General features: G+C 39.6%; 1 protein-coding gene across 6 annotated transcripts in view; it reads left to right on the top strand.

The window, feature by feature from the left end:
- Positions 1–6656: 6656 nt before the first annotated feature.
- The window catches only part of GAS2L3 (growth arrest specific 2 like 3), a 45470-nt gene continuing 25364 nt past the window's right edge, over positions 6657–26762 (top strand). Inside the window, exons 1-5 of one of the 6 annotated variants that reach the window (XM_064283690.1) lie at positions 6657–6784; positions 18810–18966; positions 20447–20562; positions 21585–21675; positions 22075–22122. In XM_064283690.1, the coding sequence (XP_064139760.1) occupies positions 22099–22122 (24 nt within the window). In that variant the 5' untranslated portion in view covers positions 6657–6784; positions 18810–18966; positions 20447–20562; positions 21585–21675; positions 22075–22098. Of the gene's footprint in view, positions 6785–13454; positions 16714–18809; positions 18967–20446; positions 21136–21584; positions 22123–26762 lie in introns of those variants that run through there. The other 5 variants (XM_010599642.3, XM_023538791.2, XM_064283691.1 and 2 more) reach the window with 5 other exon arrangements.

The raw sequence follows: 26762 nt of genomic DNA, 5'->3' as shown, positions 1-26762 counted from the left end.
CTAGTGGGTAGAGGCCAGGGATGCTGCTAAATACCCTACAATGCACAGGGCAGCTCCCACAAGGCCAAGGTTATCTGGCCCAAGATGTCAATAGAGCCAAGGTTGAGAAACCCTGCTCTCTCCCAACCCAAGAAGATATGACCCCTACTTTGTATTTTCTCCTGATTTGATCTAGCTTCAACTCCATTCTCTCATGGTGGTGATTTTCAAGTTCATACCAATATTTCAATCAGGGGCAGATTATCCAATAAGCAGAGTGCAGTGCAGTGAATTACTTAATATGGCCCTTCTAGCCCTAGTCTTTATAATTCCCACCAAATGACCGGGTGGGACTAGCAAATGAGGTGGTTGTGGCATACTAAGGGGATTAAACAGCTTGCTAATAATGTAAATAAGGTGCGTGGCAATTTTGAGGGGGTGGGACCCTGCCAATAAGTTATATGGAACCCTTACAAGGGGATTGGTCAGTTTTGTCCTCCCACTAGGCTTAAAATGAGCCATCCCAGAGGTGGACAGGGGGACCTGACCCCCATCAAGAAGTAGAGACAGGAGAGGAGGATGTCCTTTGGACCTGGGATCCCTGCGTTCAGACCCTCCTAGACCCAGAAGGCATAGAGTGAGAAAGCTGTAACACCAAAGGTGGCAAGATGTCAAGAAGCAGCATCAAAGAAATGGCGGCAACAGAGGCAGCAGAACCAGGAGGCTGGCAGGAGATGGTACAGTGAGCTTCCCATCCAAACAGCAAGAGAGCTGAATGCCTTCAGCCCGAGGCTTACTGGTGGAGTAGGGTGCCTTTGGTCACTTCTTGGCAGAGCTAAAGAGCTTTGTAACACTTGTTTGAGCAGAGCAGAGGCCAGGCCCAGGGGCCAAGGGTCAGAGAGAGGCCTGCCTGAGGGCATGGCTGAGAAGACACTGTCCTGATCAAAGAGCTGTATCCTGAGTTGTTTCTGATTCTGAACTATAACTTACTACTTCCCTAATAAACCCCATATTTCTGAGTGTTGTCTGTGAATTCTGTGTGGCCATTGCAATAAATTACTAAACCCAGCAGAGAAGTAGAGAATGCTCTCTGAATTGGTAAAAAGGTTGGAGAAAGGAGGCACATCTGACCTCTACCTCATAGGAATCAGCCTTAGGCTGTTATCTTGATTCTCCTTCTCCCTTGTGAAGTTAGAGGAGGTCAGACACCTCTGCCACCATTTTTACACAAGGTAAAGCATGGGCTTACTTGTGCTTACTCACTAATCTGTAGTCAACGATTTTGCATGGGTTTCACCACACCACCTCAAAGGGAAACCCAAGAGAAATTGTTTACTACAGATTAGTAAGTAAACACAAGTAAGCCTGTACTTACCTTGCTTACTGAGGCACTCACCTCTGTCAGGGATTGTAAATTTGAAAACAGGCTTTGATTCTGTAGGAAGGTGCTGTGGGATTGGGAGAGAGACAGACGCCAGCCATACCTAGAAGGAGAATCTTCAATATGGTGAAAAAACGTGAAATTGTTCACTACAGACTAGAAAGTAAGCATAAGTAAGTCCATGCTTATCTTGTTTATTGGATACCCTGCCCCTGAAATTTCTGGACAATCATTTTACTAATGAATCCAAATAATATGTATAAACAACTATTTTGGAAGTTTTGTTTCTTTGTTGTTGAGAAATGCAATTTGACTTCACTCATTGATTCTATAGTAGTAGAATTTTACCTTTTCCTAGATTTTTACAAGAAAACTACAATTTATTATTATTGTTCTTTACTGTGGAAAATAATACATTCAGTAATTGTCACGTATCACATTTGAGTGATAGGTTGCTATAGCAGATATCTGTTATTTTTTTGGACACCTGGAATCCATTCCTTGTACTTCTGGCAAGTGTAAATGAACCATCCCATTCCCTATTTTAGTCCATGCGTTTTGAATGGAGTTCATTCCCACCCCACAGCTCCAGAGTTAGAAATGTGACTCAGGCATAGCCAATCAGAGCATCACAGATCTTAGGTTACAGTGATTGGTTTAGGATTGGCCACGTGACCCATTCAGATAAAATGAGTTATTTTGCTTGGGGTATTGTTAGGCGACAGGCTGTGCCACTCATTTGCCTGTGTGTTATTTTATTTTTCCAAATTCTTTACCCTCCCTGTAATAGAATTATACATTCAGGCCCTTTGCCTTGTGAATTTGCAGTGTCTATTTTTTTTATTCCAAGAGTAGGCAGAACAAACAACCACACCCACTGATATTGGGCTTGTCCATGAGAACGTGGGTGGACGTGACAAGGTGCCAGTTGCAGGAGCGGAGGTCTTAAGGTCATGTGTTTCTGCTGGCTGCTTTTGCACTTCCACCACCTGCTGTGAGAAGAGCATGCCTTGGATAGCTGCAAGTCCCAGATATAGAGGTGGAAGGAACAAGCCTAAACCCACCCTACAGCTTGAAAAAGCACCCTTCCCCTCCACCAGGAGCTATCTTGCAGATGCACAAGCAAGAAAAATGAATGTTTATTACTATAAGCCACATTCTTGCTATGTTGTGAGATTTCTATATCTCTCCAGATACAGATATAACACAATATTTTAGTATTAACCACAACTGTTGTTGTCCTAAAATTACATATCACTGAGTGAGTCATTGGATTATTCATACATAATACTGGTTAATACAAATCCATAATATTCTTTTAAAATAGAGTTCAGTATTGTTTTAAGCAACTGTGTCAATCCATTTCACTGAGGGTCTTCCTCTTTTCTGCTGACCTTCTGGGTTGAAAAAGAGGAAGACCCTCAATGAGACAGACTGACACACTGGCTGCAACAATGGGCTCAAGCATAGCAACAATTGTGAGGATGGCGCAGGACAAAGCAGTGTTTTGTTCTGTTGTGCACAGAGTTGCTATGGGTTGGAATTGGCTTGATGGCACCTAACAACAACATTGTTTTAAGTACAGTTGGCTCTCACTAGGTTATCAGTTGAATAAGTAGCTTAATTGTGAGTGAATGAAGATCTCTGTTGCCCAAAGATCTCACCCCGTACTTCAAACCATTAAAACCATTTTCCATTGCCTCGTATACATGTGAAAACTGGACAATAAAAAAAGACCACAGAAGAACGGACACATTTTAATTGTGGTGTTGGTGAAGAATTGAATATACCATGGACTTTCAGAAGAATGAACAAATTTGTCCTGGAAGAAGTACAGCCAGGATGCTCCTTAGAAGTGAGGACGGCAAGGCTTCATCTCACAGTTTGGACATGTTATAAGGAGGAACCAATCCCTGGAGAAGTTCATTATACTTGGTAAAGCTAAGGCTCAGCAGAAAAGAAGGAGACCCTCAATGAAATGAATTGACACAGTGGTTGCAACAATGATCTCAAACATAGCAACAGTGATTGTGAGGATGGCACAAGATCAAACCTTTCATTCTGTTATACATAAGGTCTCTCTATGAGTTGGAGCTGACTCAATGGCACCCAGCAATAACAAAACCATTTACAATTAAAAAAAAAAGTGCAGAACGGCTATGTTAAGTTAGGCAATAGAAGCATTATCGTAGGGCTGTAAAAAAGCCAAATCATACTTCAATATTTAAGTATTCTGTGATTATTAGAGATCCTTTTATATTCTGTATAGTCAGATGAATGATTATTCCTAATGTAATGTAGTAACTTTTAAAATGTGGAATACCAAACACGGTGCTTTCTTAAAGTGGGCCCTATCTTCACAATTCTGGGACAGTCAGAACTAAGACTTTGTCATCTGATGGAAGCAAACTGGAGAGGCTTGCTCTGCATGTTACAACCACGCTCATTTCAAGAGAAAACCTTTAAAACATGACTATTAACCAAACCACCAATTAGAAACTGCACACATCAAAGTAGGTTGCAACCCTTAGGTAGAACCCTCAATTACTAACTGCAGTGTTAAAATCAAGATAGCTAAGAATCTGGCGAGTGTGGTTAGGGAGTGGGGTACTCACTGGGAGTTAATAGAAAAGTGAGGTTGAGAAAGCAACAGCAGAACTTTTTTTATCCACAGAAGAGAAAAGGAAGAAGAATCAAAGAATTTAGAGGGGAACTCCTCATCCAATTGCCGCACTTAACCTGTGAAGAATACACCTTAGAGACAGAAGTGATTTGCACAGATTACTTGACTCTAGATTCACTTTCTACCACATTGTCCCGTCTTTTTATAGGGTGGTGAAGTTCCCAAGACAAACAAAATGGACAATGAGAATAAAAAGAAATTAAACATAAAAATACCCTGAGGCCAAGTTTTCAGAAAATGGCTTAGAAATATTGTGTGTGTGTGTGTGCATGCAGGCGAGAGAGAGAGTAAAGGAAAAAGAGAAAGAGACCATGCTTGTGTACATACTTCATGTAGCATAGTTTCTACGTCTTTTTAAATAAATGGTATTAAAATGTTTAGGTACAGAGAATGCACGTAAGAAAAAAAAAAAAGGCCCATTAACAACTAATAACTAATTAAACAAGATCTGTACAACACAACTTACTTATAAAGGTTCTGAAGAAATGCGTATATATTTTGACGGTAAGGTTCAACACATCCAACTCAATCCGAAATTTAGCTAAATAAGGTGGTATGAAAAACTGCCATTTAGTTGTAAATAGAAAGACTATCAAACAAAGGCTGATTTGCACAATAATAGGTCCTCTGAAAATTGATGTATTGCCACCACAGACTGCAAAGTATTCTGGGATCAACTTCAGTAAAAAAGGAGAGAAAACTTGTCTGGCCTCAGGTTCAGCTTTTAGATAACTTTTAGATAACCATTTTCACCCATCCACCCATCCCAGAATGTAAGCTCCGTGAGAACAATATCACTTGTGTCTGGCACAGAGCCTAGTACGGAGTGAGGGCTTAATAATTATTGCTGAACTGACTTCTCAAATCTGTATCTCCTGCACAGGCCAATTTAAACAGCTTCAAACCTAATTTTCCAACTATCTTCTGAACACCTCTACCTGCACATTCCTCTGAGACTTCAAACTCAACACGCCCCAGACCAAAACGCATTATTCTTCCCCCCACAGCTTGTTTGTCCTGTATTCCTTATATTGGTACCACCATCACATGAGAATGAAGTCCAGGTAAGTCAGTCTCTTAGGTGTCATCAGACAGCAGCACCTTCCTCACCATCCCTTTTGAGCTAGTGTAGGTAACTGTCATTTTTCACTTTTTGAAATTGTCACCAGACACTCCTTTCTCCAAAAATCCTCAGATACATATTTATTTATTTAAACACAAATCTGTGTACATACCATTGTTTCCTTAAAATCAATCCCTACTGCCTGCAACAATCTACACACCTTAGCACACCTACCAGGACCTACATTTGCGACCACTCCCCTAGCCTGAGGTAGCTCCCTACTCCTAAACTTGAGTCATTCTAAAGTACTATTTCCAGAAAATTCCAGGTGCTTTTTTCTCACATCTCTGGAATCTTGCATTTGTTCTTCCTTCTGCCCCGAAAGCACTCCTTACTCCCAATTACTCCTCCCTCCTGGTAGATTCCAGTTGATTGTTAAACTTTAGTTCCTTCAAACCTCACACCATCGTCCTTCAAGGCTGTGAGGTGTTCCATCCTTCACAGGCTTCCAGTTAGCTTTCACTATGCTGCTGTGAGCACTTTGAAGACAGGCACTGTCTTCTTCATTTTAGACTCTTCAACAAGCAAGGGTACATCCTCATAATATTTTTGTTCCATGAACCAAGGAACCAATGCTAGAGAAAGACCATCATTCTCGTTTAATCCCACACTTTACAGATGGGGAACTGAGGTCCAGAGATGAGATGGGTTATGACAAAGTTTTAAGAGTTAACGAGAGAGATAGGGACAGGGCTAGCATTCCCCCCACCCCCGGCCCCCGCCCCGCTACCAACAAGCCATATTTATGGCTATCACAGACCTAGCTATCACTACATTTACGCTCCATCTCCCGTTCGTCTCAACCCTGGGACTAGCAAGAATCCTTCATTATGCTGAGGTTAATTTTGTGTGTGTGTACGGCTCTGATGTTTCCACGTGGAAGAGTCAACATCCTTCCTTTGCTTCAGGTGACCTGGAGCTACAGAATTCTTCTCTATGCCTCACCTCCTACCTTCTCAGATTCTCTCTGAAAGGATCCTGGCCTTAATGTGGTGTCCTTAGGACTCCACATTCCTGTTGGGTTATGGTTTGTGTCCCTGGAAACGGGGCCGCGATCAGTACAGCCAGATCCGGAGTGGAGGGTTGTGGGAGGAACTCCCAACAGCTCAGATAAAACCCAGGGAAAAGCCGGTAAACTCCCCTGGCAACATTCCAGGACCTAAGAGCTCTTTGGAACACCAGTTGGGTGGGGGCGAGATAGAGTCACCTCTCCTGCCTATCGGGACCAAGAAGAGGGGCTGTCGCTGAGCGGGCAGGAGGGAGAATTTGTTCGGTGACCAAGTCGCTTTGCCTTTCAGTGAGAAGCGAGGTTTGCAGCCCGAGTTCCGAGACTCCAGACTGCAAGCCTCTGGGCGGAAACCCACGGACTCCCGCCCCCGCGGGGGCCCCAGACGACTGACGCCCTCGACTCGTGCTCCGGGCGGCCGGGGGCGGGGCCTCTGGCCACGCCCCCTCCCCGGCTCCTGATTGGTCCCTTCGAACCAGGCGGCGGCGCGCCGTGGCGAACCCTGAGGCTGAGGCGGTGGCGGAGGCGGTTGGTTTGGGGTGTGACGGCCCAGCACAGATTGCGCCGTGATGCTTTCCCGCAGGGAGAAGGGACCCTCTTGCGCCAAGGCTGGTGAGTACTCCCCTGTGTGCCCTCTCTTTTCCGCGCGAACTTTTCCTCACCGTCTCGGGGCTTCAGCGCCTCAGCCGGAGGCCTGACGGAGTCCCCAGCACTCCACAGAGTTGCCGCGGTGGGTTAGTGGGGCGGGGGTCCCTTGCAGGGCGCGCTGCGATTGGCTCGCTGCTGGAGCCGCATTCTCTGATTGGTCCTTGGGGCCGTCAAGGTGATGTGCCTGCCTTCACATGCCCACCCTTGTGCGTGAAGGGGGGCGACAGGTGTGCGGGGGGCGGTAGGTGTGAGAGTGTTGGCGTGGGGAGGAGATACCGAGCCGCTACCCGCCCAGCTTTAAGACCAAAGAAGTATCAAAGTCTGAAGCTAGTTGTTTAGGGTCTCCATGAGCACCTTCATCCCCAAAGCGCCTAGCACAGATAGGGTCACTTCATTGCTCACCATCACACGCGGGAAGAATTGATGAAGTCACTGACCGTATAAGGAGAACCACACAGTCTTCTGTCCTCTAGCAGCTTCTGTTCAAAGCAAGGTTTACAGTCTCTTGCCTATTCTCTCCAGTCCACGCAGGAACCAGCTCTCCCAGACGTAAGGAACAAGGGAATATAACTGGAGGCCCTAAATGATGCTTTCCCACCCACATCCCTCAGTCTGGAAGACTGCTTAGGAATTTCAGCTTGCAAAATAAAGGGGAGACTTACAGATTTCCTGGGAAATCGGAGGAAAGTTTGGAGAGTGTGCTTCCCCGTGCAGTCACCCCTGGGTTCCTTGCTAATCTTTTGAAACCAAGGGATTGAATATGATAAACTTAGAGTGCTTTGTGGTACGAGTTGGGGGGGGGGGAGCGGATGTGGAGGGTAGCTGATCCAGTCAATATTAATTAAAAAAATTGGTTTTTGCGGGCTTAGTCTAGGTCAGAAGGAGCCCTGGTGGCGCAGTGGTTAAGCGCTAGGCTGCTAACTGAAAGGTGGGAGTTTCCAACCCACCAGCTGCTCAGGAGAAGAAAGATGTGGCACTCTGCTTCCCTAAAGATTTACAGCCTTGGAAACCCTATGGGGCAGTTTATTCTATCCTTTAGGGTCCCTCTTAGTGGGAATCGACTCCAAGGCAATGGGTTTGGTTTGGTTTGGTTTGGTTTAGTTTTGGTCAGTTTGAGTTTTGCTTCGTTTGTGTGAAGAAAAAAAAAAAAAAACTGCCGTTGAGTTTTCCGACTCATAGCGACCCTGTAGGACAGGGTAGAACTGTCCCATAGAGTTTCCAAGGAGCGCCTGGTGGATTCGAACTGCCGGCCTTTTGGTTAGCAGCCATAGCTCTTAACCATTATCCCACCAGCGTTTCCAGTTTGTGTGAAGCATGGTAATAATTACTGTTTGTGAAGATAAGCAGTCTGTGAACCTGTATCTGATCATCTCTTCTGGCACTTAAATGATCTGATTGTCTCTCTTGGCATTTAAATGATCTGATCATCTTTCTTGGCACTTAAATGATCTGATCATCTTTCTTGGCACTTAAATGATTTGATCATCTCTCTTGGCACTTAAATGATTAGGAATTGGAATTCTCGCCACCTCAGATTTTCTTTGGAAGGGAACTGGGAGAAAAAGTAGAAGGAAACTCTAGTGAGAATCCTCTTTCGTAGATCCTGACACATGATGCTTACCTGACTCATTTGCTTCAAACGCTCATTAAAAACCAACTGGGATTAAATAGTAGGTATCTCTGCTTTCTTTGACATTATTGAATTAAAAGTAACGTTTCTTTTTAGCAGAGTGGCTAAGCACTGGGCTATGAAATCAGACTTTACTTGGTACGTGACTTTATTGTTAGTTGCCACTCAAGAAAGCAGATCACCAGGTCTGTCTTCCCAGGTACCTCTGGTTGGGTTCACAGTGTCAACCCTCCCAGCTTGTAGCTGAGCAGTGACCTGTTTGTGCCACCCAGGGGCTCCATGCAACCTTAGGCAAGTCTTTTAATCTTTCTAAAGCTAAATTTCCTAGTCTGTAAAAGAAGGTTCTTACTTTATTGATGTGAGACTTGTTGTTAGGATTGGGTGAAATAATCATAATCCATGTAGCTAGTTTTGCACAGGGCCTGACATGTAGTTATTATTACTTCTATCCTGTTTAAATCAGATTAAGATTTTTGAGCTATCACCAAAGGATAGGGAGAAACAGAAGGTAAAAGCATTGCCAGAGATGATGATAGTTATCATTCATTGGTTAAGTTAATACATGTAAAGCACTTAAAACAGCACTTGGCACACAGTAAGCACTCATAATTATCTAGCACATTAGTACCTGAAATGTGCCAGGTACTGTCTTCTAGGTGCTTTACTTATATTATTGTGAAATCTTTCAATAATCCCACAATGTAGTTCGTGGTGTTTCCATTTTATAGATGGGGAGATGAAGCTCAGAGAAGGGAAATAACTTACTAAAGTCAACCTGGAATTCACTCCAAAGGGTCTCACTCCAACATTCAGACTCTTTTCTGTGAAGTGTATTAGCAGTTATAAAGGTAGCGATCGTACTACCTTTGTGTTTATATTCCTAACCTTAAGCAAAGTCAGCACACAGGATTACTTGCCTGTATGGACCAGGTTCATTCCTGCTGTGGGTATGGGTTTATTTTGAATACTTTATGAATTAGCAAATAATGAGAAGTAACTTGTGAAGGTTAATCAAAGTGTGTGATAAGAGAATAATGTCAACAATATGTTGTTGTTGTTCGGTTCCGATTCATAGCAACCCTGTGTACAACAGAAGAAAACATTGCCTGGTCCTGCACCATCCTCAGTCATTGGCATGTTTGAGCCCATTGTTACAGCCACTGTGTCATTCCATCTTGTTGAGGGTCTTCTTCTTTTGCTGACCCTCTGCTTTACCAAGCATGATGCCCTTCTCCTGATAACATGCCCAAAGTATGTAACACAGAGTCTCACCATCCTCCCTCCTGAGGAACATTCTGGCTGTACTTCTTCCAAGACAGATATATAATATGAATAAAAAGCTAAATGAGTCTGATGTTTGTAGAATTGATCAGTTCAGAAGTAGTGTTTCCTAATTTATATTTTTCCGTGTAGTTTTTGCTTGTTCACTGTTAATGAGGGAAATAAAGGACTAAAGGTTGATACATATTGATATATTTTACTTCCTTATAGTAAGATGTATGTGTGTATTACTTTTTTTCTTCCTATGGTTACTTTCCATACTGTGTTATTAGGTATACCTTTAAAAAAAAAAAAAAATTATGTACCTAAAAAGCCATGTGATGTAGCATATAGAATTTGGGAGAAGAGGAAACATGAGTCTGTCAGCCAGTTTGTCTCACACTGAGTTTCCCCATTTTTAATTGGAATTTAATTGTCATTGAGAAATGTCTCAGAAGTAATTAACATTTACAAGATATAGATAACGATTACAATTTTATTTATTTAGTATTTCTCCCTATAAATACTCAAAAAGTTTTCTCAGGTGAATATTTTGTTGTAGAGTAAGGAGTTTGGTTACCAGGAAGTTCCTATTTTATGGTAACTTTTTGTAAGTGAATTACTAAGTCATGAAGCGTTACAATGTAATAAAATATACCAGATACACTAAATGTAATTTCACTTTTGCTGCTGGAAGCATCATGGGAATTTACAGTATCGTGACCATTAATCATTGCAGATATTGCTGAAGTGCCGACTAATACAGAGACTTCTGGGTACTATTGCACAACATAAACTTTTCTGTAAGAAGGAATTAGCTGTGGTGAAGGGCTCGCTTTATTTAAAGTTTAAGTACAAGGGCTTATTTTACCTGGATGGGTAACTGATTAATATTTTTTGTTCCAAAAGTAAAATTAACTGTTGAAAAAATTATTTATGTTTGTACAGAATTTTTTTCTTTTACCTATCCATAATCTAGAGAAAATGTGTTATCCTGGTAAAATAAAATAAAACAAAAGAAACCTGTTGCCATCAAGTTAATTACAACTCATTGCAAGCCTATAGGATAGAGTAGAACTGCCTCATAGGGTTTCCTAGGCTGTAATCTTTAGGGAAGCAGACAGTCACATCGTTCTCCCGCAGAGCGGCTGGTGGGTTCAAACCACCAATCTCTTGATTAGCAGCTGAGCACTTAACCACTGCACCACCAGGCCTCTTCTGAAGGTTGCTTTTGTTCACAGACCAAATCAGACATATTTTCTTATCAGTAGATACAGCTTTCTCTTTTCCTTCAAGGGGCTGAGTAAATCCATTGTGTGAATGTCCTGTAAGTTATTCAAGCAGTTTCCTGTTAATGGACGTTTAGTTGTTGTTCTTACAGTTCTTTATATTAGTGTTTGTGTATGGGACTGTACACTCTTTTAGTCTCTGTTTGTAGAGGTAAACATTTTCTCAAGTTCTTTTTTAAAATTGAGACTGAAGTGTCCCACAAAATTTTATGACAAACTAATTTATCTCATATAAAAATTAAGCCATTCAGGTTGAAGCTCTGCAGACATTGCATGGGGAAAATTTCAAATAAAAAAGCAAAGATTCCCAACAAATAAATAGTCTGTATTTTGCAAATAACACATGTTTTGTTAAACTGTAGGAATCTTATCTCTTTCATTTGCTATGGAAGTTGCTTCTTTTCTTAAATGAATATACCATTGATTCATCTTATTGTCATTTCACACTCCCTTTAGGGATAAATACAAGCATTTATCATATTCAGGAGTAATTCCTGTACTGACTTTAGCAGTGATTTTTATAAAGAAGTAGAAGAAGTAGATCACATTACCTTCTTAAGGAGCTTATAATAACTATACCATATAGTGCAATACCAAAAAAACCAAACCTGTTGCCGTTGAGTCAATTCCAACTCATAGTGACCCTATAGAACAGAGTAGAACTGCCCATAGGGTTTCCAAGGAAAACCTGGTGGATTCAAACTGGCAACCTTTTGGTTAGTAGCTGTAGCTTTTAATCACTATGCCACCAGGGTTTCCAATAGAAGCATATTATATATTGCTGTTAACGTAGATGGGGGGGCATCGGGGAGGCATTTTGGAGGAATGGAGCATCGAGGCTTACACCTAAAGGATAGGTAGGAGTGAGGAAGAGAGGAGGAAGAAGTGTTCCATGTAGACAGGACAGCATATGTAAGATCCAGAGGTGAGAGAACATGTGCTTAAAGGGTCTAAAAGTTCAGTATGGCTGAAGGGATCCTAGAAGACAGACCTTGTTTGCTTTGTTAGGGAGTTTGGGCTTTATCCTGTAGGCAGTGGGAAATCATTAAGGGTTTTAAGTAGGGAAGTAAAATGTGGTCAGATTGGAGTTTCAGAAGGATCACTGTATGTGAAGAACAGGTTGGAGGATTGTAAGGTTGGGAAAGGGTGACTGGTTGGAAGCTATTTCAGTAAACCTGGAGAAAAATGATGATGGCTTGAACTAGAGGAGCGGCCATGAGTAATGAAAGAAATTTTGGAGGGTGAAACAGCAGGATATGGTCACTGATTGTTTTGCCTGAGGGAAGGTAGGGAGAGGAAAAAGGGCCTAGGTGTGAGCAAGGAAGGGATCAAAGATGACTTGGTAACTTGAGTGGATATTGGTGTTTCTCCCTGAGAGACTAAACACAGGAAGCCCTTGCAAATATTTAAGTGAATGAATGAATAAATGATCTCAGACACTGCTGATGATGATGGTGACGCACAGCAAACACTTGGGCTTTACCTATAAATTTTGGATCTTTTTTTTCCCTTTTGAGCATGCTATATACAGCTAATGCCCTTCTCTCTCTCTTTTGACATACTGGAGTTGCTGCATCTTCTAATCATTTTGGATGTATATTGCCATTTCTGGGTCAAATGGCCTGACCCTCTGGGCAAATCATCCTTTGTTCACTTAAGATATGTATTAGTTTCCTATTATTGCTATAACAAATTACCACAAATTTAGTGGCTTAAAACAAAACAAAATTATTATAGTGATTATCTCATGAGTCTTATGGGGCTAGAACCAAGGAGTTGGTAAAATAAAGGAGTCTCCTTCTGGAAGTTCCAGGGAAGAATCTGTTTCCTTGCCTTTTTCCAGCTTCTAGAGGTCACCTGTATTCCTTGACTCATGGCACCATCCTCCGTCTTCAAAGCCAGCAGTGTAGCATCTCCAAATCTCTCTCTCTCTCTGACTCTCTGCTTCCATGATCAGATCCCCTCTTTATGCTCCCATCCTCACATACCTTCTGCCCCCATCTTTTTTTTTTTTTTTTAACTTTTATTGAGCTTCAAGTGAACGTTTACAAATCAAGTCAGACTGTCACATATAAGTTTATATATACCTTACTCCATACTCCCACTTGCTCTCTCCCTAATGAGTCAGCCCTTCCAGTCTCTCCTTTCATGACAATTTTGCCAGCTTCCAACTCTCTCTATCCTCCCATCCCCCCTCCAGACAGGAGATGCCAACACAGTCTCAAGTGTCCACCTGATACAAATAGCTCACTCTTCATCAGCATCTCTCTCCTACCCACTGTCCAGTCCCTTCCATGTCTGATGAGTTGTCTTCGGGAATGGTTCCTGTCCTGGGCCAACAGAAGGTTTGGGGACCATGACCACCGGGATTCCTCTAGTCTCAGTCAGACCATTAAGTATGGTCTTTTTGTGAGAATTTGGGGTCTGCATCCCACTGATCTCCTGCTCCCTCAGGGGTTCTCTGTTGCGCTCCCTGTCAGGGCAGTCATCGGTTGTGGCCGGGCACCAACTAGTTCTTCTGGTCTCAGGATGATGTAAGTCACTGGTTCATGTGGCCCTTTCTGTCTCTTGCTGCCCCCATCTTTTAAGGTCTCTTGTGAGTACATGGGACTCACCTGGATAACCCAGGATAGTCTTCTCATCTCTACTTAATTGATCTGTAAAGTCTCTTTTGCCTTGTAAGTTAACATATTCACAGGTTATGGGGATTAGGACATGACCATCGTTGTTGTTGTTAGGTGCTGACTCATAGTAACCTTATGTACAACAGAATGAAACACTGCCAGGTCCTGCGCCATCCTCAAAATCATTGCCATGTTTGAGACCATTGTTGGAGACACTGTGTCAGTTCTTCTCGTCGAGAGTCCTTCTTTTCTTGCTGACCCTGTACTTTACCAAGCATGATGTCCTTCTCCAGGGACTGGTCCCTTCTGATAACATGTCAGAGTACATGAGACAAAGTCTCGCCATCCTCACTTCTAAGGAGCATTCTGAAGATCTGAAGAAAAAATTCAAGCCCTGAGATGCAATATTGAAGGATTCTATGAGCAAAAAATTGAACAATGCTGGAAGCATCAAAAGAAGATGGAAGGAATACACAGAGTTTCTGTACCAAAAAGAGTTGGTCTACTTTCAGTCATTTCAAAAGGTAACGTATAATCAAGAACTGATGGTACCGAAGGAAGAAGTCCAGGCTGCACTGAAGGCATTGGTGAAAAACAAGGTTCCAGAAATTGACAGAATACCAATTGAGATGTTTCAACAAACGGTTGCAATGGTGGAAGTACTCACTTGTCTATGCCAAGAAATTTGGTCAGCCGACTGGAAGAGATTCATTTTTGTGCCCAAAGAAAGGTGATCCAACAGAATGCAGAAATTATTGAACAATATCATTAATATCACATGCAAGTGAAATTTGCTGAAGATAATTAAAAAACTGTTGCAATAGTACATCAACAGGGAACTGCCAGAAATTCAAGCTGAATTCAGAAGAGGACGTGAAATGAGTGATATCATTGCTGATGTCAGATGGATCTTGGCTGAAATCAGAGAATACCAGAAAGATGTTTACCTGTGTTTTATTGACTGTCATGGATTGATTTGTGTCCCCCCCAAAATATTTGTCAACTTGGTTAGGCCGTGATTTCCAGTATTGTATGGTTGTCCTCCATTTTGTGATTGATGTAATTTCATATGTGCTGTAGATCCTGATCTCTGTCTGTGGCTAATGAGGCAGGATTGGGTTATGTTGAAGAGGATTAGGGGTGAGATGTAACACTCGCAGATCACATCCCTGATCCAATGTAAAGGGAGTTTCCCTGGGGTGTGGCCTGCATCACCTTTTATCTTTCAAGAGATAAAAGGAGAGAGAAGCCAGCAGAGAGTGGGGGACCTCATACCACCAAGAAAGTAATGCCAATAGCAGAGTGCATTCTTTGGACTCAAGGTTCCTATGCTGAGAAGCTCCTAGTCCAGGGGAAGACTGATGACAAGGACCTTCCTCCAGAGCCTACAGGCAGAAAACCTTCCCCTGGAGCTGATGGCCCTGAATTTGAACTTCTGGTCTCCTAGACTGTGAGAGAAGAAATTTGTCTTTGTTAAAGCTGTCCACGTTTGGTAGGTCTGTTATAGCAGCACTAGATAACTAAGACTTTGCAAAGGTATTCGACTGTGTGGATCATAACAAATTGTGGATAACATTGTGAAGAATGGGAACTTCAGAACACTTAATTACGCTCATACGGAACCTGTACGTAGACCAAGCGGCGGTCTTTCGAACAGAACAAGGTTATACTGAGTGGTTTAAAATCAGGAAAGGTGTGCATTGGGGTTGTCTCTTTTCAGCATACTCATTCAATTTGTATGCTTAGCAAATAATCTGAGAAGCTGGACTATATAAAGAAAAATGCAGCATCGGGATGGAGGAAGACTCATTAACAACCTGTTCATTATGCAGATGACAGAACCTTGCTTGCTGAAAGTGAAGAGGACTTGAAGCAGTTATTGATGAAGATCAAAGACTACGGCCTTCAGTATGGATTACGTCTCACCATGAGGAAAACAAAAATCTTCACAGTTGGGTCAATAACCAACTTCAGGATAAATGAAGAAAAGACTGAAGTTGTAAAGGATTTCAGTTCACTGGGATCCACAGTCAACACCCATGGAAGCAGCAGTCAAGAAATCAAAGGACATATTGCACTGGACAGATCTGCTACAAAAGACCTCTTTAAAGTATTGAAAAGCAAAGATGTCACCTTGAGGACTAAGGTGCCCCTGACCCAAGCCATGATATTTTGAATCTCCTTATATGCATTCGAAAGCTGGATGGAAGATTTCAAAGGGCAGCTTGAAAAGACAGCATAAAGTATTATGAAATTCGCATAGACCTGGAGTTAGAAAACCAAAAGAGAAGAAAGAATACGTTTGGCATTTCTTGAACTGAAAGAAGAAAAAAAAAGACATCTTTGAGGGTCATTATTCTGTCTATCACAGATGAATTCTATTTAAGATGTAATTAAAATGTACTTGTCCACTGGGGCAGCCGTATGAAATTCTGAGTAGCACATTGGTCGGAACTTGCCTCTTAGTACAGCTATTCCGTCCTGTTCACTTGGACCTCCTGCCTGCACACCACTCTTAGTTGTTTTTTCCTAAGTGATTCCTCTGGTACACTGACCAGTAACCACTGTACATATTTCATCTTGGACGTGTTGGTGAGAGGCAAATTCATTTATCAGTTCAGGTCATTTAATAAATAATATGAAAAGTAAAAGGTAATTGGGATGAAAGGAGAGAGAAAGAATGGCTTAAGCAAACAATAACATATCTGAGGGTCCAAGAAACAGTGGCATGAATTCTCATTCACTTCCTCTTGAGTATTGTTACCATTTAAAGCAATCTGCCTCTCCTGGAGATAAAGTCAGACAACTGTCTACTATTTGACTGCTTCCAAGCTTTACTGTCACATTTCTTCTACATTAGAAACGCTACAGAGAAGAGAGACAACTCAATTTTGTTTTCTAGGTATTTCCACATTTCTTCCACCAAAACTGTTTTCTAAACTTCAGCCTTGAATATTTCTACAATACCTTTCCCAGCAGCAATTAAGGAACTTATACTTGGCCGAACAATGTACAGGAGTAACAGAATAGTACAAGGCTCCACACAAGCAAGAGTTTGGGAGAACTTCTTTGTGAATTCAAGAGCTAAAGGTATAATCAGAATTAATTCAGGCTAATAAAAAAAAAAAAATTTTTTTTTTTTTAATAGGAGCCCTGGTGGCACAGTGGGTAAGCACTCAGCTGCTAACCAAAAAGTCAATGGTTTGAACCTACCAGCCACTCCAAGGGAGAAAGTTGTGGCAGCCTGCTTCCATGAAGATTTACATCCCTGAAAAACCCTACAGGGCAGTTCTACTCTGTCCTGTAGGGTCACTATGAGTTAGCATCAACTTGAGAGCAGTGGTTTTTTTTTTTTTTTTTTTTTTTAAATCAGGAAGGGCTTCTTGGAGGAGACAAATCAAAAGTTATAAACCTGGATTAGTTGAGATGATAGGAATCTCTCTGACTGTTCCTTCCCTGTCTCCTTTGCTGGCCTTCTCTGATGTCTAAATATTGGATTTTCATGGGACTTGTTCTTAGATTCCCTTCTAAATAATCTCATTCCTTCCAGTAGCTTTCCTTCCCAGATAAGTGCTGACAATTTCTATCTCCTCCTGAACTTTCTACTTAGCTCTAGATTAATATTTCCAATTTCCTACCTGACATTTCCACTTTAATGTATTTAAAGGCTTTTCAAATTAGACATGACCAAAACACTGTACTCTTGACCTATCTATGCTCTGTCCCCTGCTTCAATCTGTTCAGACTCCCATCATCGTTATCTCAGTAATTGCATTACTATCTATTTAGCTTAAGCCAGAAACCTAGGAGTCATTCTTAACAGTTCGTTCTGCCCTTACAACCCTCTACTTCAGCGCTTCATACCTGTTACCAAGTCCCATTGATTCTAACACCAATATTTATCAGATCCTTCCACGCCTCTCCAGTGGAGTCATTTTCAGGATTCTAGCCCCATTACCATCATTTGTCACTGGACCACTGCAATGTATCCATAGCTCTTCCTCCTCCAGCCATCTCTCCACCTCATTTATTTCTTGTAGGCTGTTTGTTTTGCTGTCATTGCTTCTACCCTTCTCTGTTTCTCCTCCTCTCATTGTTCTGTTCCCCCTAGTCTCTTTTTACTGCATCTCTATCCTCTCTTTTTATTTCCTTCTTTTCTCTGTTAAGCCCATCACCGTGTTAGTCTGTCTCCCTCAGAGAACTCTTTTAAAGCTGTGAATTAGATCGTGTCATCCCCTTGGTTAAATCTGTTCAGTGGCTTCTTACTGCACTTGGAATAAAGTCTGATTTCCTTTCCATGGCCTTGCATGATGGGGCTGCTGCCCAACTCGTCAGCCGCATCCTAAGCCACACAGTCTCTGTGCTTCAGTCATACTGACGACTTCTTTCAGTTCTTGGAATGCACCAAACTCTTTCCCTATTCAGAGCTTTGCAAAAAATATTCTATATGCATAGAACTCTTCTTCCTCTCTTTGCCTGGCTAATTCCTACCATTCTTCAAATTCATGTTTTTCCTGTAGCAAAACCATTTCTAATCACTCAATCTAACATAGGCCCTTGCAGTTTTTCTTGTGGCACCGTGTTATTTCTTCAGAACATTATGTGTCCATTTATGTATCTGCTTGTTTTTAATCTTTCCAACTGATGTACTAGTTCCATAGGCCATGTCTGTTTTGTTCATCATTGTGTCTCTTGACTGCAGTGCCTACCTAATTCAATAAAGGTGGTGAATAAATGCTTGTTGAATGGATGAATGTACATGGTATGAAAATAGCCTAAACTATGATATAGTCACAGATATGAGTAAAACTGATAGAAAAGAGAGTGAAGAGACAGGCTGACTGGAGTCAAGGACCTGTATTAAATGCCTGAAGACTTTTATTCTAGCAAAGAAAATTGTAAATCACTTAGAAAACTTGTATCTGAGTTGTCTCCCAATTATGACGTGGGCATTTTAAAGCTTTTATTTTCATTTGTAACTGTATTTTTATGTTAATAAAAGCTTTCCAAATTATGTTTAATGATTTCTGAGTATTATTAACCTTGATTTATTTTTTTAATTTGATAAATTATATTAAATGAACTATAATTATGTCTCATCTTAGTATTAATAACATTAAGTCATTTAAGTGCAGACTATGTGTCAGATACTTTGTATGTGTCATCTCATTTAATCTTCACAACAGCCATACCAGAGATGTGGTGATATCCCCATTTTATAGATGAGAACACTGAGGCTCAGAGGAGTTAGCCACTCCAAGGTCATACAGCTACTGTCTACTGGAGGTGGAATTCAAACCAGATGTGTCTGGATACTTTCTACTACCACAGTGTGTCTTTCTGGTAAGTTATTTTAGTACACGTTTTTTAAAAAAGAAATGTGAGATATTTTTGGTATGGATATAGCATTTCTATTTCCTCTTATTAGGCAGTTAGGAAATATTTAACTCAAAATTTTAAAGCTGAAAAACAGTTGGCTTTTTTTTCCTGAATAAATCAGAGAGGATATATTCTTCAATTATTTTCTAAATGAAGCATTAAAAGTAGTGAAATATTTCTGACATACAGAAAGGCATGAAGATTAGCATAATAAATACCTGTGTGCTCTCCACTTACCTTGAAATAAAATATTACCAGTGCAGTTGAAAGGCCCCGTACATTCCTCCCCAGTTTCACCTTCCTGCCACTCCCCAGCAGTAACTGCTCTCCCACCTTTAGTATTTATCAAATTCTTGCAGCTACATGTATCATGGCAGTAATCTTGTGGCTGAGCACTGCATGTATGTGGTGTACTGTGGCAATTTATGTTATTATTTTCTCAAAGAAACTTATTTCTTTGCTTTTTTTGTCACTGTTTTCCTTGCTTGTCCCCAGATTTGTGCAAGGATTGAGCTATGTCACCTTGAGCTCTTCCCATCATTTCCTATATGTGGGTGAGGAATAAGAAAGTACTCAGTTTCAGATTCTGCAGCAGTGGTGTAAAGGGTCAGTTCAGTAGGTTGGCTTTCTTTCCAGCATGATCTGAGGTCAAATTGGTATGAAGAGCTTCACCACGAATAATCTTGTAGACCGCATGACTGAAATTATTTTTAAAATGAGTGTGTTAGGCCTAAATCCTGGTCAGATTTCAAGTGGATGAGCACAGTCTGTGTTTCTAACATTTTCCCCAGATTTTATAACTTAAGTATAGTATTCTTAACTTATGATCTGTATGTAAGTTCGTGTCTTGTGAAAGATTCCCAGCAGGGCTAGAGTGTAGTTTGGACTTGGTCATGTGAGAGGCCTTTTTTTCCCCCCCCTTTCCTCACATCTAAGGGAAAAGACTTTCTCAAATTGGTGAGAGTGGAAGTAGACAGAACAAAACAACAATAAAATTTAAATTAAATTTCTAATTAAGATGCAGTTCCAAAAATGAAGTGTTGATGGTTCAGTATAATTGGTTTATATGAGACCAAGACTTTTAGGGAAAGATAGAAAAGAGGAAAATTGGCGGTAAAATGGATCAGAAGCAAGAGGTGTGATTGTGATGAAGGTCAGGGACTGGGACTATCGAAATGAAGAAGCCACTCTTGAGATTAAACGTCTGAGGCACAAAAATGATTTAGAAAGACTAGTAAATGACTAGAAAGTATCATAACCAGCTCTTACTAACTGGGATATAGTGAGTACATCTTAATTAATTGATGACTGACTGATACAGTCTTACCAGCTGGTAAAAGTTTCTCAGTAAAAGCATGTGTTTGTGTATATTATAGCTTTTCATATATGAAGATACATTATAACTTATTTGAGTACTATTTTAATAAAGAATTTCTTTTTAAAGGTAATCCAGATGGTTATATTTTTGTCATCTTAAAAGTAGTTCTTTCCATTACCACAAGAAGTATGATTTGAAAAAAATATATGAAAGACTCTTCTGCAAAATTCAAACGACCCAAGGTTGTACACAAATTTTTCATTTCTTCCATAAAACTAGTTTTGTTGAATTTTCCATAGAAAGTGCAACTACTAAACATTCTTGTGATAGCTTCTTTGTGACTATGTCACTGTTCTTGATTTGCACACGCCTTATAATTTAGGCCTTCTTTTGTTTTGGCTTGGCAGTTGCAACTGTTAAAGCTCTTGTCTGATTATGTGGGACTCCTTATTTTAATAGGAGCAGCTTCTTTGCTGCCGTTTTTTAAAAATGGTCTCGGAAGCGTCTTACTGTGGGTCTTTGTTGGGGACAAAGGATTATTTATGCTAAAAGAAAATGTATTCCCCACTGAATTAGCTCGTGGGAAGCATAACAGGCTCATTAGTAATGCTCAATTGTACTTTGGCCTTTTGCTATGGTAGAATAAGAAGGAAAAATGACATCAAAAAGGACATTCTGTTGTCCTTCGCCTTCCTGCAAAGAAAATGTGCTGTAATATTAGACTCTTCACTTAGGCTTAGCTCAGGCTGAACTTTGGTACCAGAAGAAATGTTCCTGAAAGGAAAGCGGTATGTGTAGCCTGTGCCGTTTGTAAGGTATGTCACGTATAACTTAGAAAAGAAAATAACTTTTTCCTGGAAATTTATAGCATTAAAGCCTTATAAACCATTTTATTTATTTATTTTTTCTTAGATTGTTTTAGTGGTGAGTTATAACAAAAAATAGACTATTATGCTGCTGCTAAGCAATTTTTAAGCAATTAAAAATCCTAGGTTATATAGTCTATATTATTCTAAGCTTTATTAAACTCTTTTTTTTTTTCCTGAAAACACGTTAAGAAATTGTATTAACCTAACTTAATTCAAGTTGTATTTTTTCCTTATAGATTTCAAGAATATTGCTTTGAAGCTAAAATTGCTATTCCTTTTGTTTTTTTGTCTTCAGCACCTCTTGCAGAAAATACTTTATGAGAAATTATTATAGAAAGGCATCGAGTAGTTTTGTTTCACAGTTAAAATTGATTATCTTTTTTGTCTTCTGGCAGAATAAGCTTACAGTTGTGAATTTATAAAAAGTCCAGATGACCATATATGATTTCTGTGTGAAGATCAGATGAGAGATATTTGATATTTAAAGTCAGTTGTTTTGATATTTACATTATATTTATACATTACATTTATATTTACATTGTGTTTGCAGGGGAAAATAAAATTCTGGGGGATTTTATGCGAGCTAAGTTTTATTGTTAATTTTATTTTACTAAGCCAACTGCTTCAAGAATGAATTTGGTAATAGTGCCAGAAACTGCATATTTAAGTGTGTTTCAAGTTTTCCTCTTTCATGTGAGAAATACTTTTATAAAGTAAAAAGCAAGGAATGATTATTGATTTCTCGTATAGTCATACTATTCAACTAGAAGAAAAAGTTTTAGGTTTTTCCTTCAAATAGGGCACTAAAGCAGATTCTAAATTTTGTAATTTGGGGGATGGGGTGGTTGTCATTGTCAGCATATTAAGGTTTTGTTCTGTTTTCAGAAAACCAACTTCATTCCAATATAGATGACTATGCAGCCTGCAATTCAAGTAAGTGTTTCTGTTGGACAAATATTTCCTTAAATTATGAAATGAATATAATTGAATTATAGTAATTAGAAAATGCCAAAATCATCACAATATGTTTTTATTCCACTAGTTTCTTTAAGCAACAAATTTTAATAATAGGAATAATATATTTTGACTTTCTAGTTTATTCTGAAAAGGATTCGAAGCTTTTGTTTGTACTGAATATTAGCAGTAATAAAGAAAACCTTAGAGGTGGTGGGTCCATCTTATTTATACCACACTCAGAAGAGAATTGAAGTATTTTGTAGCTTTCCTCCATTACAATTTAGTATGTATTTACAGTTAAAAGAGCTTGCAGTGAAATAAATATTTGTATTTTAGATAAATCTGTGTGTGATTTGTACATGCCTGTACATGACTAGGCATTAAAAATTAAAATTTTAAGGAGGAGTTTTTAAAAATTTATTTGTCTTTTTTTTGGGGGAAGGGTCAGGTTGGGGTTATTGAGACAAATCAAAATAATTTTATATTTGAATAATTTCCAGAGTTGGTATTTGCTATGTTAGTCTTAAATCCTTTTACGTTTCCTTTCTTTTGAATATATATATAAAAATATGTATATATGACATAATTATTAACTTAAAGATAAAAATTACATTGAAGATCTCCCTAGAAATATTCAAGTAGCTGATGATAAAATTTGCCTTTGAAAGTGACTTTAGAGTCAGTCAGATTTGAATTCTGATCTAGTTCTGCCACTCTGACTGTGAGGCTGTGTCAAGTTACTTTACCTCTCTAAGTCTCTGCTTCCTTGTCTGTATGTGGAGGATAGCAGTACTTATTTTGCAGGGAAGTTGTGAAGAATAAATGAGATAGCATGTGCAAAGTGCCTAACAGAATGTGGCTTGCATGGTAGGCACTTCAGAAGGTTGATGGTACCACTGGTACAACAAAATTATCCAGATGTAAAACTGGAGATTATAATAGTGTCATGGAAACCTTTCTTTTTTTAAGACGGCTTATCAAGATATTGGGAGACCTGGTGGAGAAATGGTTAAGTGCTTGACTGCTAACCAAAAGTCAACAGTTCGAATCTACCAGCTGCACCTTGGAAACCCTATGGGGCAGTTCTACTCTGTCCTGTAGGGTCACTATGAGTTGGAATCGGCTCGATGGCAATGGATTTGCTTATTTATTTATTTGGTTTTATCAAGATAATGAGCCCTGGTGGCACAATGGTTAAGCGCCCAGCTGCTAACCAAAAGGTCAGTGGTTCACACCCACCAGTCACTCTGTGGGAGAAAAGACCTGGCGACCTGCTTCCGTAAAGATTACAACCTAGGAAAACTTAAGGGGCAGTTCTACCTGTTATATGGGATCACAATAAGTCAAAATCAACTCCATAGCACACAACAATAATCAAGATAACAGTAAATGACAGCCTAGGGAATAGAATTTATTTATCAGAAGGCTAAGAACAACCCTGAATGTGATCCTGCTTGTACTGCCTATCAGCTATATTTTTCTACTCTAGTAATAAAGAATTCCGTTGTACTGCTTTCTTTTTGGGACTTGGGAGTCCATGGCAGTCTTTCATAAGGTTGTATCCTCTCACATTCACACTCACTAGATTTGGAACTCCTTCATACTCAAAACCATTTTTGATCTGTTTACTTCTATTTATTCCCTGTTCATCCAGGTCTCAGAAATGTCATCTGTTTGCTGTCAATTATATTTTCTTGATTCCTTATAGAATGCTTTCTTTCTCACTGCATTGAGAATGTTTTTCTGCTTACCACACTAAAAAAAAAAAAAAGATTTTTTTTTTTTTTTTACACTAGTGGTCATTAATGTTTTCTTACCTTGTTGCTTTTTTCATAGTTTTGTTGTTCCCTGAAACTTTCTCTGATCTAGATTCCACAGATCCATCTCTACAGATTCTTCTCCAAGAGCCCCTTGACATCTCTTATGGAGGTTTTGTTTCTCTCCCTGTTGAATGTGAGATCTTTCTAGGATTTTCAGCTTTTTCTTGCAGAGAGTAGACATTCAATACATAGCTGTTATGAGTTGATTTCTTACTCGTTTAGTACATTAAGATCTTCCTTGCCCTTCTTTTCTGTCCTTCTTTCTGATTAGGGAATCAACATATAGTCTAGAAATCAATGGATAATAGTTCCTAACCTGTTTTTAATCATAGGATCTTTGAGACTGTGACAAAAGCTATGAACTCTCTCTTTAGGAAAAGGCACATAGGTACTTAGACATACATTTTTTTCCTAAGTATAAGCAAGTTCGTGCCCTTTTCAAGTTGATCTATAGATTGCCTGTGGATTAAGAATTTCTACAGTATGACAACTTCCTGTGTGTCTGAGAACAACTTTTATGCATATAGCTTGAATCATTAACATCTAGTTTTTAACAATGTTAATACTCTACTGATTGGCCCATGTCTTTTGGTTGCAACGATAGGAGAATACAAGAAGTATTCTTCTCTGTAATGTGTCAAGAAATTAGAATGACTCTTGTTATTGTAGTCTCTCCATTTTCACATGTAACTTTTTCAAAACCACCCTCTTCCTCATGTATACCTTTCCTTGCCAAACGTTTGCACCTGCCCTGCTGCCTTTTAGCTCAGCCAAATGGTAAAAAGACAAATAGCGTATTTCATTGACTGTAAAATGTCATTGATTATAAGGTGCATCTTGGTTTTGGAGATGAGATAATTTGAAAACATAAGGTTTTAGAATTAATGAAAAAAATGTATTGCTCCACTGTTCCCAACAAAAATAGGCAAAGCTAGAAAGTTGAAACTGCCTGAGGTAATGATTGGAGCAATGGAAATGACCGAGGCAGGATTTATAGGATGAGAGGGCGTAACTAAGGAAAAGGTGGTGAGGAAAAGTTGAACTCAAGCTATTGCATAGGGGTGGATGGCATGTTAATTTGTAGGTTAGACTTTGATGCTACAAAGAGTCGTTTGCTGATTTGCATTACTCACTTATTCAACAAATATTTTTTACCAAGTACTGTGTGCCAGGCATTATACTGAGTCCTGGGATTACAAATAGAAATAAAAAATGTTTATGAGGGAAGAATTAGATAGTAAATCTTTGCTATTAATTAACAAACCAAACCTGTTGCCATTGAGTTGATTCCAACTCATAGCTACCCTATAGGACAGAGTAGAACTGCCCCATAGGCTTTGAAGGAGTGGGTGGTGGATTTGAACTTCTGACCTTTTGGTTAGCAGCCGAGCTCTATAACCGCTGTACCACCAGGGCTCCATCTTTGCTATATTCCCTTTGAAATAATTTTAAGGGAATTCAGGAAAATAACATCTTGTTTTTCTCCTAAAACTTACAGGATCTTCATATATTTAGGAGTACACACCCCACTCCTAGTATTTGAAATAATGTCATTCAAATGACTTACGTTTGTGTTTGTCTTTGGGTATTTTTATTGGATTTCACTTCTCCTTGCCTCTTGTTCATTTTCTCTTTGCCCTTGGGATTTCCTTTTAACATGTTTGTTTCTCATCATACAAGATTGGAAGCAGTTTTTGTTTTTTTCAAAGACTGGATTAACTGTGGTGTTGCCGTGGCTTTTGGTTTGGTGTAGTAAGAATTGCCTTAAATAAACCTCACTACATTTAATATATTTTAGGGGGAATAATCTGTAGTTAAGAATCAATAAAGGAGTAGATTTTGTATTATCTTTATTTATACCTCTTTTTTAACCATTTAAAAAAATTAAAACAATCACAAATCTACAGAGTAGTTTAAAAGTGTCATATGGAGAAATTGCTTTGTCTGACCCATTTGAGAATAAGTTGCTATTAAGTGATCCATCAGTTCTGAATACTTTAGTGTATATTTCTCACAAACAAGGAGATCTTCCTACACAACCACAATAAAATCATCAGAATTAGGAAGTTAGCATCAATATAGTGTGACCATTTAATACTCAGACCACATTCAGCTTTCGCCAGTTGTCCCGACAATGCCTAGTTTAGAATCACATGTTGCATTTAGCTGTCACGTCTCTTTAGTCTTCAGCATCTGGAACAGTATCTCAATCTTTCTTTGTCTTTAATGACCTTGACACTTTTGAATATTACAGACTAGTTATTTTGTAGACTGTCTCTCAATTTGGGTTTGCCTGATATTTTCTCATGATTAGATTCAAGTTATGCATCTTTCACAGGAATATCAGAGGGATGCTGTCTATTATTGCAGCCTAGCAGGTGGCATGATTTTGATTTGTCCCATTACTGATGACATTCATCTTGATCACTTGATTAAGATGCCAGATTTCTCTTCTCTAAAATTATTTGTTTTCCCTTTGTAATGAGTATTTTGTGAAGAGTTACTTTCAAACTATATAAAAATCCCGTTCCTTGCCTAAATTTCAATTCATTTACTTATATCTGTATGGGCTTATGGAGCCTGGTGGTTAAGAGCCTAGCTGCTAACGAGAAGGTCGGTAGTTCGAATCTCGCAGCTGCTCCTTGGGAACCTTTTGGGGCAGTTCTGCTCTGTCCTGTAGGGTTGCTATGAGTTGGAGTCAACTCAATGGCAACAGGTTTGGTTTTTTTGGTTTGGGCTCATGGTAATATATTTTATTCTATATATTATAATCCATTTCTATCATTATTTATTTTG

This window comes from Loxodonta africana, chromosome 4 (assembly GCF_030014295.1).
Source record: "Loxodonta africana isolate mLoxAfr1 chromosome 4, mLoxAfr1.hap2, whole genome shotgun sequence".
In the NCBI taxonomy this organism is placed as follows: domain Eukaryota; kingdom Metazoa; phylum Chordata; class Mammalia; order Proboscidea; family Elephantidae; genus Loxodonta; species Loxodonta africana.
Note: the sequence above shows the minus strand (reverse complement) of the source record. Positions and strands in the feature narration are given on the sequence as shown.